The sequence below is a fragment of the Falco cherrug genome, chromosome Z (genome assembly GCF_023634085.1).
Source record: "Falco cherrug isolate bFalChe1 chromosome Z, bFalChe1.pri, whole genome shotgun sequence".
NCBI classification, from domain to species: Eukaryota; Metazoa; Chordata; class Aves; order Falconiformes; family Falconidae; genus Falco; species Falco cherrug.
This window is the reverse complement of record NC_073720.1, coordinates 26,077,498-26,092,909: the sequence shown is the minus strand read 5'-3', so window position 1 is coordinate 26,092,909 and position 15,412 is coordinate 26,077,498. Positions and strand designations below refer to the sequence as shown.

The 15,412-nt window shown below is 35.8% G+C and overlaps 1 protein-coding gene across 7 annotated transcripts in view; it reads right to left on the bottom strand.

The window, feature by feature from the left end:
* AP3B1 (adaptor related protein complex 3 subunit beta 1) overlaps positions 1-15,412 on the bottom strand; it is a 161,685-nt gene that overhangs the window by 84,879 nt on the left and 61,394 nt on the right. For all 7 annotated transcript variants that reach the window (XM_055698838.1, XM_055698836.1, XM_055698839.1 and 4 more), the window contains exons 8-13: positions 14,985-15,146; positions 12,708-12,805; positions 10,059-10,113; positions 9,908-9,979; positions 7,348-7,410; positions 6,373-6,505 (exon numbers count right to left, since the gene is read on the bottom strand). In XM_055698838.1, the coding sequence (XP_055554813.1) occupies positions 6,373-6,505; positions 7,348-7,410; positions 9,908-9,979; positions 10,059-10,113; positions 12,708-12,805; positions 14,985-15,146 (583 nt within the window). The remainder of the gene's footprint in view (positions 1-6,372; positions 6,506-7,347; positions 7,411-9,907; positions 9,980-10,058; positions 10,114-12,707; positions 12,806-14,984; positions 15,147-15,412) is intronic.

Sequence of the window (15,412 nt, the reverse complement as noted above, 5' to 3'; positions counted from 1 at the left end):
TTTTCATTAAAATTATTATTCATAACTAATTTGCTGTCTGCATTAAAAACACAAACACTTTAATTTTCAAAGAAGTATACAATGCTAGAAGTAACAGGTCATTCATGAACAACAGCAATATCTAAACATCTCTCTTGCACACTTTCACCTTCTAAACAGTATCTCTCAGGTTTGTAACCCAATCTCCAGTACATTCAAATGAAGCTTCTAAATAGCAAGCTGTTGTAAGATTTATGCCAAAGTCATGCATTGGAGTACTTAACTACTGTAACAAGTAACATCCACAGCCTGATCAACTTGTATGAAATGTACAATTTTTGAAGCTAAAAAAGATCACTGGTGCAGAGGTAAGCTTCTATGCAAGAGTAAACATATGCTGTAAGGAAAGACGAAGGAAAGTCAAACACAGCCAAAGCTGAAATCAAAACAAAGACTACTGTAAGAGTTCAACATAATTCTAATTTTCATCTATACTACAAAAAAGGAGTGAACTATTTCTCCTCAACTATTAATACTTAAAAAAAAGAAAAAGCCTAACTACCATTAGTAGACTACCTACTAAAAAAAAAAGCTAACTAGAAAAAGCCTAGCTACCATTTAAATATCATTAAATATCACACACATACTGATACATTTCAAGAGTTAATCTGACACATAGGCCACTCATCCAGCAATCAAGCAAGCTGAAGTTTCAAAAGAACGGTGTGGGGATAAGAGCTCTAAATTTCTTTTTTGTTTTGTTTTTAGAAAGAAAACTTCTTTATGGAGAAAGGCTTTTCAAAAGCTCCGAGTATGCATCATTATGCCATAAGCCTCTGCAATGCTTAAATTTTAGCTTGCAGCTTTTTGTGTCATCCTTTATTTGACACGGCATCTCACTCATTTTTCCAGGCTATTTTCCAAGGTTAACATGTCTAGTTCACGTATGTCGAGGTCTTCTACAATCCTACAGATCGATTTGATTTAGATTATGTTTTGCCAGATATTAAAACAAGATGGTAATTCTCAAAATTTTAAAAATACAATCTGGAATATTTAGAGTGGGGGACATTGCAAAGACAACCTTGATCATTAGATGTTTTCTGATACTACTCATTCATTAGCAAAATAAAACTGAACCCCAAAAACTGAGTGGACATGAAGTCATTATTAAAAACATTTGTTGAGAATGTAGAACTAACTGACCATGATAAAATGAAGTGCAGTACATGAAGTGTCACCATAGGAACTACTTTAATGCAATCTGTGGGAGCAAATTTAAAGAACTGAACCAAAACTGTAAGCAAGTAAATTAGTATGGTTCCTTTCACAGGAGTCTGGATACCAAAAAAATACAAGCAAAAGCAAAATGATTTTGTATTAGAATAAGGACTGACACAGTCCAGATAAAAAGAGAGGCTCTTTAAAGCCTGCTGTGCACACATGAAGATTCCCAAAAATAAGCTGAAATAAAACATGCATTTAGATCCAAAGACAACACAAACAACCCACCCACAAAAGGGGAAGATAACATTGGCATTCTGAACAGGCAGGAAAAAATCTTAAAACATAACTGCTAGAATTATCAAAGAAAAAGTGCATACAAGGCAACAATAAATGGACACAAGAATTTCAAAACAGAGTACAAATTCTATGATATCTAAAGGGTCACAAAAAGTAAATTGAACTCTTAAAGACTAAATGCCACAGAGAATCTGATCAGGACTGCCTTTACCAATAAAGATGACTACAAGAGGTATCACTAGGATTTTCATGAGTCATAGTAAAAATATTAGTATCATATTCACTGCTAGTTTTCTTCAAACAATTCTGAAGCAATATGGAAATGGCTACTCTGAGTAGGATAATCTCTGAAAACTCTGGAGTTTGATGACTTATCAAAAACCTAAAATATATTCAGTCATATGTTTCATTTTGCCACATAATGATGTATACAAAAAATTAACAACGTAGTGGAGAGTAACAAGTGGGTACTGAATTACAGACTTTTTTTTGTAATTGACAATTTGGCCACATTGTAACAGAAACTGAGAAAAAGACCTTCGTGAGGAGTGTATTATCAGAGAAATTCAGAAGCTGCATTCTGAAACACCACATTTGATCCCATTGATGTTGAGTCAAATTTTCTTCCAGCTACATTAACCGATAATTGCAGAAACTGGAACATGTGACTGAAGATCAGTAATTTATCCAAAAATCTATTGTTTGTATAATCACTGTTTCTAAAAGCAGCAAAACTGCATCAACTGTTTTTGGAAGGAATATACCAACTGAATCCCATAGCAAGGCTGTACAAGTGATTAAGTGCACCCTCACCAGATCTGCAGATGACACCAAGCTGAGTGGTGAGGCTGACACACCAGAGATGAGATGCCATCCAGAGGGACCTGGTCAAGCTTGAGAAGTGGGCCCATGTGAATCTCAGGAGGCTCAACAAGGCCAAATGTAAGGTCCTGTACCTGGGTTAGGGCAAACCCTGGCACCAATACAGGCGGTGGCATGAAGGGATTGAGAGCAGCCCTGAAGAGAAGGACTTGGTACCGGTGGATGAAAAGCTGGATATGAGCCAGCAACCTGCACTTGCAGCCCCAAAAAACAAGCGTATCCCAGGCTGCATCACCAGAAGCGTGGACAGCAGGTTGAGGGAGGTGATTCTGCCCCTCTAATCTGCTCTGGTGAGACCCCCACCTGGAGTACCACGTTCAACTCTTTAGTCCTCAGCACATGAAAGATGTGGACCTGTTGGAGAGAGAGGTTCCAGAGGAAGGACACAAAAATGATCAGAGGGATGGAGCACCTCTCCTATGAGGAAAGGCTGAGGGAGCTGGGGTTGTTCAGCTTGGAGAAGGCTCCAGGGTGAACTTACTGCAGCCTTTCAATACTTCAAGGGGGCTTATAAGAAAGATGGGGACAGCCTTTTTAGTAGGGCTTGTAGTGATAGCACGAGGGGTAATGGTTTTAAACTAAAAGAAGGTAGATATAGATTAGACACTAGGAAGACTTTTTTTTACTGTGAGAGTGGTGAGACAGTGTTAGAGGTTGCCCAGAGAGCTGGTAACCCCATCCCCAGAAACATTCAAGGTCAGATTAGATGGGGCTCTGAGCAACCTGATCTAGTTGAAGATGTCCCTTCTCACTGCAGAGGGGTTGGATTAGATGACCTTTAAAGGTCCCTTTCAACCAAACCGTTTTATAATTTATGATTATTTGGGTTCTTAAAACGTTATCCAAATGGTTAAAACTAAGGCTAAAAGGCAATTATTAGAGCTAAGTATCCAGAAAATATTTAAGTTTCTGCTTTTCAGAACTGTCTGAAGTCTAAGGTAAAATTTTAGCTGATAAATTTTTCCACCCTTATAAGTAACAGAACTCTGACACCACAGTAATACATATAAACTAACACTATGACGAGTTGATTTTCTTCTACCTCATTCTAAGAGTAATTACAATAGATAGGTAGTAGTTACCTGACTTATTAACAGTTCCAGTGATTTTACTACCTGTGTGTTCAAATTTGGATAGACTGAAGGCAAAAAATTTGTTTTAGTTGTATATCCTACAATGTGCTTTACATTCAAGCTGCAACTTTCAACAGAAAATAAGTCACCCATCTGAGAAAAACCCGAAGGATCTCTAGTATATACAGCACAGACACAAAAAAGATTTCCTATAATCCCATCTGTCTCTTACGTCTAAAACAACTTCTATGTCATAGTGGGACCACTGGTCAGTTGAAATTATCAAGACAACTGCTTAAAGGAAATGCATCAGTCAAATGCCAAATGTCACACCAAAGAGACAAAATAACTTTTCATTTTGTACCTCCTTCGGCAGATGAAAAAGGAAAATAATTCTCAGCCCTCAACATGGCCTCCAGAAACAAGGCTCTGGGGAAGTCAATAACTGCCCTTGGAATTTTTTGTATATTTATGAGTGCTTTGTTTAAAGTCAAATTTCCCCTGCTCAAGGAAGCTGGGAGCTGTGGTAAAAAAAAAATAAAAAAATTGAATCACAGAAGCACATGCGAAACTAGAGAGTTCAATGATCAGACACTCAAAAGGGCTCTGTGAAGAGTTATCCCAGCTGGACTCCTGAAGAGATTGTTTTGTGTAATGACACACTACCTTTCAGCACCCAAGTTCCAGAATGATTAATGGCAGCTCCTGTGCCAGATACAGCCAAGATATCTTGGCTGTTGGGTTGTACCTACAGCAAAGGCCTTTCCAGAACAACAGTGTAGAATTACAAGGTGGTTTTGCAACAAGCTTGTTCTTCAGGATCCTATTTTTTTTGGTAGAGTTTAATTTTGCCACCTCTCTTCTGCACTCCAGTGAGTTCTCCATATTAAGAAAAAGTGCAGAGAAAGCAGAGCCAAGTCTGCTTTCAGGGACCTCTGAACCTGCTGGATTTACCCTCTTGGGCTTTACACTACGCAAAGACAGCAGAACTGCTTTCAGGCTTTGAACAACATGGAAGAAGGAGCACGGCAAACAAATTGCACACTTTAAGGGTGAAAGTTGGAGGAAAGCAAGATTAACCAAGACTCTTAAATCTATTCTCCTACACAGGCTAAATCTCTTTTTTTCTCCCTTACTATGCCCCAAACTCTTTTTACGTTTAGTAAGCTGTGACTATCAGTAATTTCCTGCAACCTCAGGAAAGGTACCATGTAAATTATGCCATTCTATTCATTCTTTGAAAGAAGGAATAAAGACACTGCAGCTATGGTAAAGCAATTTGCCAGCTGCCAGGTTTAAAAGATCTTCAATATATCCTTTGCAGTCTTTCAGAACAGTAAGCACAAGACGATAATTTTATTTGCTAGACAACTACTTAGAAACAGTCAAGAAAACTAATCTTGTTGAGACAGACCTCTGTATACATTCACGTGCATGTGTGTGTGTGTGTGTATATGGAATTACTTTAAAGAAAATATTAAATTGAGAAGCTATGGCAAAAAAAAAAATGTTTTCTCCTCTTGGTTCCTTCTTAGCAAAAAGAAGAACACAGACAAGAAAATGGAAAGGATTATTAAGTAAGAAACTCTGTATTCTGAAGTGATAGTTGTATTATTTTATTTAAGACTGAAAAAACATGAGGATTTGTACATGCTGAAAGGACCCTACTGATTAAGAAGATGTTAGTAGAATTAAGCAGAACCAAGAACAAGTTCTAAAGCCTGTATTTTTAATACGGTCATTGCTGAATATAATACAAAAAGGTGCAGTGTGCAGACATGGCCTTGTAACACAACATGGGAAGATATTTTAAACACAGCTGATAACCAGAAAAGCATAAAGCAATGTAAGGTCTGGAACACTAAGAAAGTAAAGTTACATATATTCAAACTATCAAGCTATACACTGAGGTATCGCAGGAATTTCTGATAAAAGGTGAAGTGGGGGAGAAGGACGACTAAATATGAGAAAGCTCTGAGTGTATCAGTGGGTCACAGGATAACTACATGCTGCCAAAGTTATGTCCCTAATAAAGGCCTTCTTAGGATTACCATGAAAAATATGTCCAGTAGATATGGAGAGGAATTAATGCTGCTTTTCAAAGCTTACAGGAGATCTCACCTGTTTTCCATGAACAACTCTTAATTGCTCCAGGCCACCCCAAAACCATGCTTTTCCTCTTTCCTGACATTATTATTTTTAATTATGTCTTTCTTAACTCTATTTCCAATATTTAACCTTACTCATGTAGACTGTACATTGTACAATGATCTTCCAGTTCTGTTATTGACTTATTCTGTGCAATATTCATTGGTAACTGGTAAGAATACACAATACTATCAGGTACTGATCTACAGTGCTGCTATATCCTATTTGACTTTATCTGCTCCTCGTTGTGTTTCTCAGTGACTTTCTGTTTCACTATATAGAAATAACAGAAGGCTAGATTACAAAATCAAGCCAGATTTGGGGCTGTTTAGCCTAAAACTATTTACTGTGTTTTTTCAGTTAGGTATTGATGCACTGAAAAAAATTCCAAGCTTTCAGCACCCTCTACAGGCCACCTGTTTTGATGCAACTAAACATTTAACTGAAACTATTGTCATCTCTGATAATCACAACAGCACACTTTAATAATTACAGCGTTTTAAGAAAAAACAGGTAACCATGTAATTGCAGGCCACAAGGAATTACTTTCACTAACAAAAGAGAAAATAAGTACCAGCGATTGAGAGAGCCTTCTGAAGTGCTTCAAACAAGAAGCCCCAGAAAGCCTATTTTATCCAGTCATGTCAGCTCAATTCCTTTAAAAGTCAACTCACATATACTTTTTAACATGACCTGTCCTGTGTGTTTCTCATTAAGAAAAGGCTTCATGTTATCAAATACTCAGAAAATAGAATATGTAGCTTACCATCCCGGTTGGACAGCAAACACACGAGGCCGTTAAGGCATGTGTCAGTCACTTCGGTGATGTTAGTTGCGCATCTGCCTATAGCCTCAATTGTAGCTGCAGCAAACTGTTTATCTTGGCTTTTCACATACGTCTATGGAAACAGGATTTTTCATTAGTCAATAGAGACTTACTGTATTACCCTCATAAGACAGACATACTGTGTAACAAATTCAATCTAGAAAGCTACATTGTACAGTAGAAGTTCTACCTTTTTCACCTCATTGTCACTTTTGGCAGACATTTTCTTGCCAGCTTTGGTCACCCATGGCCATGCAAACCTCTGATTTGAAGAAAGCTTGGGGCAAGGGGCAATTACCCAAAAACTGCAATTAGTTTGTGTGCAAGGTTGGAGGAGTTGATGAGCTCTCTCTTCAGAAAGGTTTCAGTTCATTTAACCAGAAGCATCTGTGAAACTATGAATAACCTACCTGCCTGAGAACCAGTACCTTTCAGAGAAATCCAGCCAAAGAACTGAAGCAATGAAAACAGATGTCATAAGCAAAGAGGAAAGAAAGAAGGGCAGACACTGTTTCACAATATAGGCAGAACACCTTGCTGACAGACAAACAGACATTGGAGATAATACTATTTCATCAAATTACAGAAATGAGGTTGGAAATAAATGCTAAAATTAAGACCCTATCATCTAGTTGTTTTAAGGATTTTGGAATGATTGAGTTTCTCATAACTTTTTTTTTTTTTTGGTAGCTGGAAGAAGAGTGAGAAACAAAACATTGAAACCCCTTCTCACATATAAAAAGCTCCACTATCCACTATGATATAAGACAGTTTCATTTCCATTCTGAGAACACTTCATCCTGGAAAAGACTTTTAACTTGAAACATTTAAGACTAAGAATCTAGATGAAACATCCAATAACGGCAATTGGCCAACAGAGAGTTTCATATAAAAAGAATACACTTTTGTACAAACCTGAAATTCTCGAAGCAGAGTTGATATGTTGGCTTCATTTGCTAAATTTGTCAAGATGTCAAGCTACAACAAAAAAAGATATTTTATCAGAACCTAGAATAAAATATTATAAACAGTACCACTTATACACTATACTTTTATTGTATATAAATAAAAGCTAATACTATGAAAAATACCACTTAAAATTCAACAGAGTATACTATATTTTAGTATAAACTGGTAGCAGCATTGCACTCAAGAGGAATATTTTCTTTGCAAGTGCATGCAAGGTTTTCAAAACAGGACTCTACGGTTCAGTGATGGACTTTCTACAAGCTTTAGTGTTGCATTGCATATCAAATGGTTTTGAAATGCTTCTGTCAGCATGGTTTCCAATGTTATACAATAGGCCTTAGCGTTTAAGAATCATGTGACACTGTAAAAAGAAATATCAGAAATCACAACTGCAGCTGGGGAGAACTAAAGTGTCCATTATATTCAAATGAAATGCAATAAAAGACCTTTAAACTCAGGAAAGAAACAGCTGCATTTACAAGACTCCTCAGATCTTAATCAACGTCAACAACATCAGACCCTGAAAGGCCTCTACTTTGATCCTGGTGAGCAAGAAAGAGGACAGTATACAACATTTGGCATATATTGTTAAGATGCTATGCTTCTAGGCTGTTCTAACTTTGAAGAAAGAATTTCAATACAATCTGAATGAGGTAAACTAAAGAAAAAGACAACTCTGCCTCTGTAAAGGGAAATCATGCCTCACAGATCTGTTAGTAGTTTTTAAGTTGGAGGCACACAGGCAAGGACACTTAATTGGTAACAGTCCACCTGTACTTCAGAAGAAATTTGATAAGGCTCTTAAAGATATATCTCTAGCATAGCATATGAAGCAAGTGGATAATGAAAGAGGGAAAGTCAGAGGCCGGGGGGAAGAGACTGCTTTACAGTGCAGGAAGGCTATCAATAGAAGCCCACAAATATCTTGGCTGTTCTTTTACTTTTCAACAGATTCATATATGAACTATGAAAGTAATGAGAGAACAGGTGACAAAGTTTTCAACTGACTCTACAGTTTTCAGAGAAACGAAGACGAAGGCTGATTATGAAAAGCTGTATAAAAACTTCAAGTATTAGGTGACTGGTTGATAAAATGGCAAAAAAAAATCACATGCAAATAAATGCAAAGTAATGTTCATAACTGGGGAAAACCTTAACTTTACAGAAAATTATAGGCTCAGAGCTGACTGCTACTAATTACAACTGAGAATCTGCGATTAAAATCAGTAACTCCATGAAAATATAAGCTCAACGCTAAGCAACAATCAAAAAAGCAAACATTGGGAAAGGAACAGAGGACAAACCAGAAATCTAAACAGTGCAGCAGATGAATTCCAGGGTGCTCCTACATCTTAAATACTGCCATAGGTCTCATCCTCCTGTCTTAAAGAAAGTAAGAAGGAACTACAGGGGTAGGAGGTGGAGAAAAGCACAACATTTTCTTATGTATATAACAGTAGTAGGTTGTCCTATATTTTTCAGCCACCAAGAAAGAACTAAGATAATGAAAGTAAATCTCCCAATTTTTACTTCTTGACCTCTTCACTGTTATATTATCAATTAATATGGGAATTTATCAACTTTCAAGTATTTCAGGAGGGACTTTTCCTGAATAACACTGTCTTACTAGTATTCCCAACAGTTTTCATGATCATTAAATGCGGGAAAGATCTTTTTGCCTCCAACTGCCTCAAGTGTACTTAGATATAATGCTGGACTAATAAAAATATGATGGGTTGGGCATAGCCATCTTGGACCGCACCGTTCTGTACATGTAACAAGGGTGCAATATGGATGTAAAAGAAAAATAAGGAAAAAATTACGTTTCTTTAAAAAAACCTGTACCTTCCAATCCTAAACACAAGTGCCTGTGACAATCCAAAGCAAAACAAGAGGAAAGGCACATAGTAGTATACAATTTTTTAGCTATTGTTTTGTCAAGGATTTCACATCCATTAAAGACTAAGAATAGAGAAAACAAGAAAACAACAGCCTAAAATATGCATTGAGATGTGTCCTTGAGGAAAGCCTAAAGTACCTCTCATGTCAAATTCTGACTTCAAAGGGAATTTGGGACTCTTAACACTATCCCATTTTGTTCAGGGAAACAGATTTAAACTCTTTTAAAGCTAACAGTATCAAAGACTGTGTGATATCATTTCTCTATTTGAGAAGATTCTTCTTCCCATGAAAACAGCCGAATTCCAAATGTCTGAATGGCTGGTTAGATAAGAACAGTAATGCTCTGTATCACTGAAAGGTACCAAAAGCTCTAGGGGAAAACATAACCCATCTGGTACCAACATGGTAACAACAGAACCTTCAGATAGCCTGACAAGCCTGAAAGACACTTGTGGACTTAACTAAAAGCCGCAGCTCTACACTTCTTAGTAAAAAAAAACAAACCCAGGAACAGCACAGAATGGTGCATGTCATATCAGCGCAAACAGATCCTGTTAAACAGATTTGTCCAGCAGTATATAGACAAATACACTTTTAAACTCACCTTCAATGTTTTGATCATTGTTGGATCAGTTGATCTGACATAGAAACTCTTCAGATAAGGTTCAAACATGCCCTGAAAAGCAGAACATATTTAAGTAGCTCACCCATGTTTCATATAAAATGTGATTTAGAAAAAACTAAATAGGGTGTACCTTTCTCTGAATTGACATAGTGGCAATATTTTGCAGAACAATATACTGCACCTCCCTAGAATTTGAAAAGAAAACCAAGAATTATTCTGCAGAACTACAAATACAGAGAATAATGTAACATTGCAAAGAAAGTCCAATTCTATTTTAATCCAAAGTTAGTTACACATTTGACTTGGCACAAACATAGAAGGAAAAAGCTTATTGCCCACTGCTACAAGTGCATCATCTGCTTCACAGGAAGATGCATTATGAAATCAGGCTCTCATTTTTAAAAAGTTCAATACGCAAAAAGAAAAAATCACTGATACCAGTGCAATGGTGCGATGCTTCTTGCAGCCTTGAGTCTTTGTTCAAACCGAAAATTCATTCAAAACATCACCATTCTGGCATCTCCAGAATTAGCTCACAAAACCATTATTATTTTGTCTACCATATTGAAATAAATATTTCAGGATGCCACAGTTGAGAACAAAGCCACATGGGTTTTATCTGTAGTGTGGAAATGACTGCATTAGTTACAAGAACTGCTAATGCCTGTACGTCTAGCAAGATCTGGTATGATTTTTTTGGTCTTAAAAAAATTTCCTAGTCATTCTCAAAAACAGTCAGGATTTCTTGTGACTTAAAGAGTATACACAGGCAGGCATACACATCTATGAAAAAGCAGCATTTTAATATAATAGCCTTTGTCAAGATACAAACAACAGAATTATGTAATATTCTAAACACAAAACCATTAAATATGTTTCGAGGCTATTCTTATCATTAACGTTATTAGTTTAAAAGCCTCAGCAAGAGTGAGCAAAAAGAAATCTGGGTACTAGTCTAAAGCTTTTAAACAACAGAGTTTCTGCCATCAATTGCTTAGAAACTAATTAATAATTTACATGCAATTTTTCTGAACCATAAGTGCTTAAATTCTTTCATGATGCAAATCGCATCCTAATAGAGAAATCATCACATCCATTATTTCCGCTTATTCAAAACTGTCTGCTAACTCTGTGGTAATTACAGCTGTTGCTTACAAAGAAAAGTAATAACAGAGAAGTATTTAATATCTTTTAAACCTATTTTTATGTAATTCTTACATAGGTACATGGAAATAGTCAGCAGCATATGATGAACCAAGATTGGAAATAGCTGTGAAATGCTCTTCCAGGCACTCTCACCCTAACTAGATTATAGTGTATTTGACATTAATTTAAAGGCCATAGGCATATAACTTGAAGGGCAAACAGCAAAAGCTTATTTCAAAGTGGCTCTAATAGCAGAAGTGTTTCACAGAGACTGGCAACAGAGAACACACAAGCCATTCAACATAGGAAAATCACAAGACCAGCACCATTTTAAGTACTAGTTGAGGTACAGGAAAGATGTGACTTCTCTTTTGATGAAATATGAGTGTAAGTAAGCAACATGCAAAAATAATCCTTTCAGCCCATGAGTATGACTTTAGTTCGACACATTACCTGCATATATGCCACACCGCTTTGGGCATTTTACTTATCTTTGTATAAAGAGAATAAGAAGCATACTGTACTATAAAACCAAACACAAAAATATCAGTGATTCACTTTTATCTGAAATAAAAGCATGACCAAGCCCAATTTTACTTCTTTACTAACTTTCACATGACAGAGACATTATCCAAGGGTGAGCTGCAGAAGTTTACAGAGAAAGAGCTCTAACTTCTGTAAATCCAGTCACCATGAAGTCCATCTGAGTTATATTGTCAGACACAACAAAAGTGATTATTTTAAAAGCTTTTGTTTGTTTGACATGACCAACTTTAAAAAACAGATTATTTTCACAGTGAAGTTCAAGGCAAAAATACCATGTTTAGTTAGAAATTAATCTGAAAACATCTTTTAATATTTTGTCTCTTATCACTCCCTTCAAAGCTTTTCACACAGATATATGAAAGTTCAAAATTTCAAAACTGAAGGGAAAAGCCCTACTTTTATGCAGTAAACATTGGCAAATTATGCTAAAACTAGCAAATGCTAAGAAAAAAAAAAAGTATTATCAATCTTATGAAATGTGTAGCCAGTGAAACCTTCACAGGAAAGCAGACAAGGTGACACGGAAGATTATAAAAGTCCAAATTAGGTGACCTGAATGAAACACAAACTTGCTGTTTAAAAACAGTCCAAGGATTAAGGAAAAACAGGGGATTCAGCAGCATCAAGTGGCATTTTAACAAGTATGTTTCATAGCTTCTCTGTCAACAAGAAGTCTTCAATATCAAGTGCAGGACTGAAGACTTCTTTAGTGCTTAGCAAGACAGTAAGGAACTCCAATATAATTAAAATCCCAGTAACTTCCAATAATTTAAAAAATCAAGAAACTAAGCAAACTAGTTAGTACAGCCTCTATTTGTATGCTAACTAGGCAGCTCTGATTCTTCTCAGAATGAAAGTCATAATTAAGAATGAAACACGATACTGAATGATCACTGGATGTAATAATGAAAATGATAGAATTACTTTTAATGATCATCATTTGTTAAGTAATATTAAAGAACAATTTAAAAATGAAACTCTGTACCAGTGCAATAGTTTCATTCTTGTAACTATAGCTAAACAAGTATGTACAAAAAACTTTCACAAAAAAGTAGACATAGCAATGTAAAGAACGGACTTCACCTACCTATTACTACGGAGCAAACGCACCAGTGACTTAGAAACAATACCAGCTTCGGATTTTGGCGCCAAATGCCAGTAAAGCTGCGCAACTGCCATTACCACCTAAAAGAATAACATTCAGACCAGCACATCAACTTCAAATCATCGTATGTATCTATCACATTTGCTTCAGACCTACAGAACTACCAGCTCACTCTTCTTTGGAAAGCCAAGTGCATGCATTTGAAATTAACAAAGCAGATTGAGGGAAAACAAATCAGAAGAAAGATTCTTTCGTTTCTAAAATCAAAGCTAATTAAGTACCTCTCATCCCTCCCAACTTTCATTGTATACTATAATATACAGAAAGACAGAGGAAGAGGGACAAAGAGAAAAAATGTAGGTAATTCAAATTGCAAACATGCTTGTATCGTTTTTAGTAAGTATTGCTAACATGAACTGTACAAGTCAATGCGGAAATATTGTTTAAAACTTCTGTAAGTTTGCGAATTTTGTGCTTTTATTTTTATTAAGTACAGGTTCAATATTACCTATTGTTTAGTTTCCACTTAAAATCTTTCATTCCATTATTCTACTAGCCAATTTAGAAAATGACTGTTACCTTTACTGGCAACTTCTAAAGTCTCAAATCCAACAGAAAGTAAAAACTACAGGGCTGAGTATCAACAATCCAGCTAGCAAAAAAGCAGAAGACTGACATACAAGCAACTTAAAACCCATGATTTTTTTTTTCTTTTCAAGTTTTCTCATAAGTATAAGACAGATTATGAACTTCCTGCTAATGACTAAGTCATGTCACAACTGACCCTACAATAATGTCATGGTAAACTTTCTGTTCTAAAGAAAGCAAATCATAGAAAGGAGACTCCAAGTAAAGCCACTGTTATGACACCTGACTTGGTATCTTAAAACTTAGTACCAGTGAAACCAAAATTATTATTAAACAATAAAAAGCAATTAAAAACATCTGGGAAGAGGAAATAACTGGAAGATTTTTAGCAATAAACTAAAGGGTTCTTTTATTACTGACAAAAATCTAAGGTCAAAGTGAAAGTAAAATTTAATTGCTGATATATTCTGTGAATGGTACAAGAATTGTGTAATAGCAATTCAAAGCAGCATGGTTTCACTTGACAAACTGCACTTAAACATCTCAGTTAACTTCAATGCCGGAAAGTTAAAGATCATAAATGTGAGAATCAATACCATATTTAACAGATATAAAGAAAAATGATTTATGGAACGTGGAGGATAAGCAACTGAACTTGTTCTCAGTGCAGTGCGATGGCAAACGTACTTTGTCTTTGCGTGAAATGAGGAAATACCATATAGACATTGAACAGTAATTTTAGCAAAAGGCTGTGCTGTAACACAACTATTACTGTAAAACTGTTTTCAATTTATTTCAAAAATATTCTGGCAGATTATAAGTGGTTTTGAAAAGAGTTAGATATTAATCAGAATCTAGAAATACATTCCAGGTGAGAAACAAGAACCTCATCTGTTTAGCTTATCAAGGACTGGTTGGGAGGTGACTAACCATGGTGCAATAACTTTTTTTGCAATGATATGAATACTCATTATCACTGGAATTCTTTTCCCAAAGACACCTAAACTTGATTAACAAGACAAACTGAGACAAGAAATAAAGTTCTGTGATCTGAGTAACATCACAATGATTCACCATCAGCATGCTTTTTTCTAATTCTAAAAATTTACCTGTATCCTGAAATCTCAGGGAAATAGCGCAGAGCATGTTATACTCATGATGTCATATCTAGCCTAGAACCCTCTAAGGCATCAACACTAAGAATCTTGTTTGGATGGACAACGAATTTATGCATGCAACTGTCTATTTTTGACATGTGAGACTCAAAGGAAAACACAACTTTGTGAACCAGTAACAACTATGATTTCCTTTGTGAATTTCTACCACCAAAACTGGCAGTTTGTGCCATCCTAGTTGCTGAGAACTTCAGCATTAAAAACTAGCTATGCTATAGTTATCACATGCTATAGCAGTTTGATTCAAATGTTCTTGTGTTTTCTCTAGTATTTTGTTCATCCTTAATATTTGGAGCATATATCACACTCGGTTCAGGTGTTTTACTTAGAAGCTAAGCAGATTTCAAAAAAGAACCACTGTACTTCTCCTATAAAAGTGGTGATAATGCTCTGTAGTACTTAAAAGAGGTGCAGATCTTACTTCTCAAACTTTGAAATTTTCTAGAAGCAAAGATATTTAATAGTTTAACATTTTAATAAAAAAGGAATGTCATACAGCAGCATTTCGGCTTTGAAGCAAGGGTTTTGTATTTCGTAACAGCAGCCTGTGATCTGGGTCCATAGTATAGGTGTTTTTCACTTTCTGAACCTTTTCTTTCTGTTCTTCATCAGATTGATAGAAATTATTTTCATTGTATTCTTCCACCACCTCATCATCCTAGCAAAAGACAAAATGACAGAAACATATAAAATATTTGAATCAACCAGTTTTATTCATTAAGGAAGTAACATACAACACCACAATTTCCTGCAAGATCTATACATGGTTTTAAAAGTAGCTATTGGCTCTTCTACCCCAGTTTGCTCAAAGCAGTAAACATACTGACACAAAAAATAGCTTATCAATATATTCAACATTTCCTTAGAAATGAGATGAACTTCTAAATTAAATGTCTTCATTATTCTATGAACTAGATTAGGTAT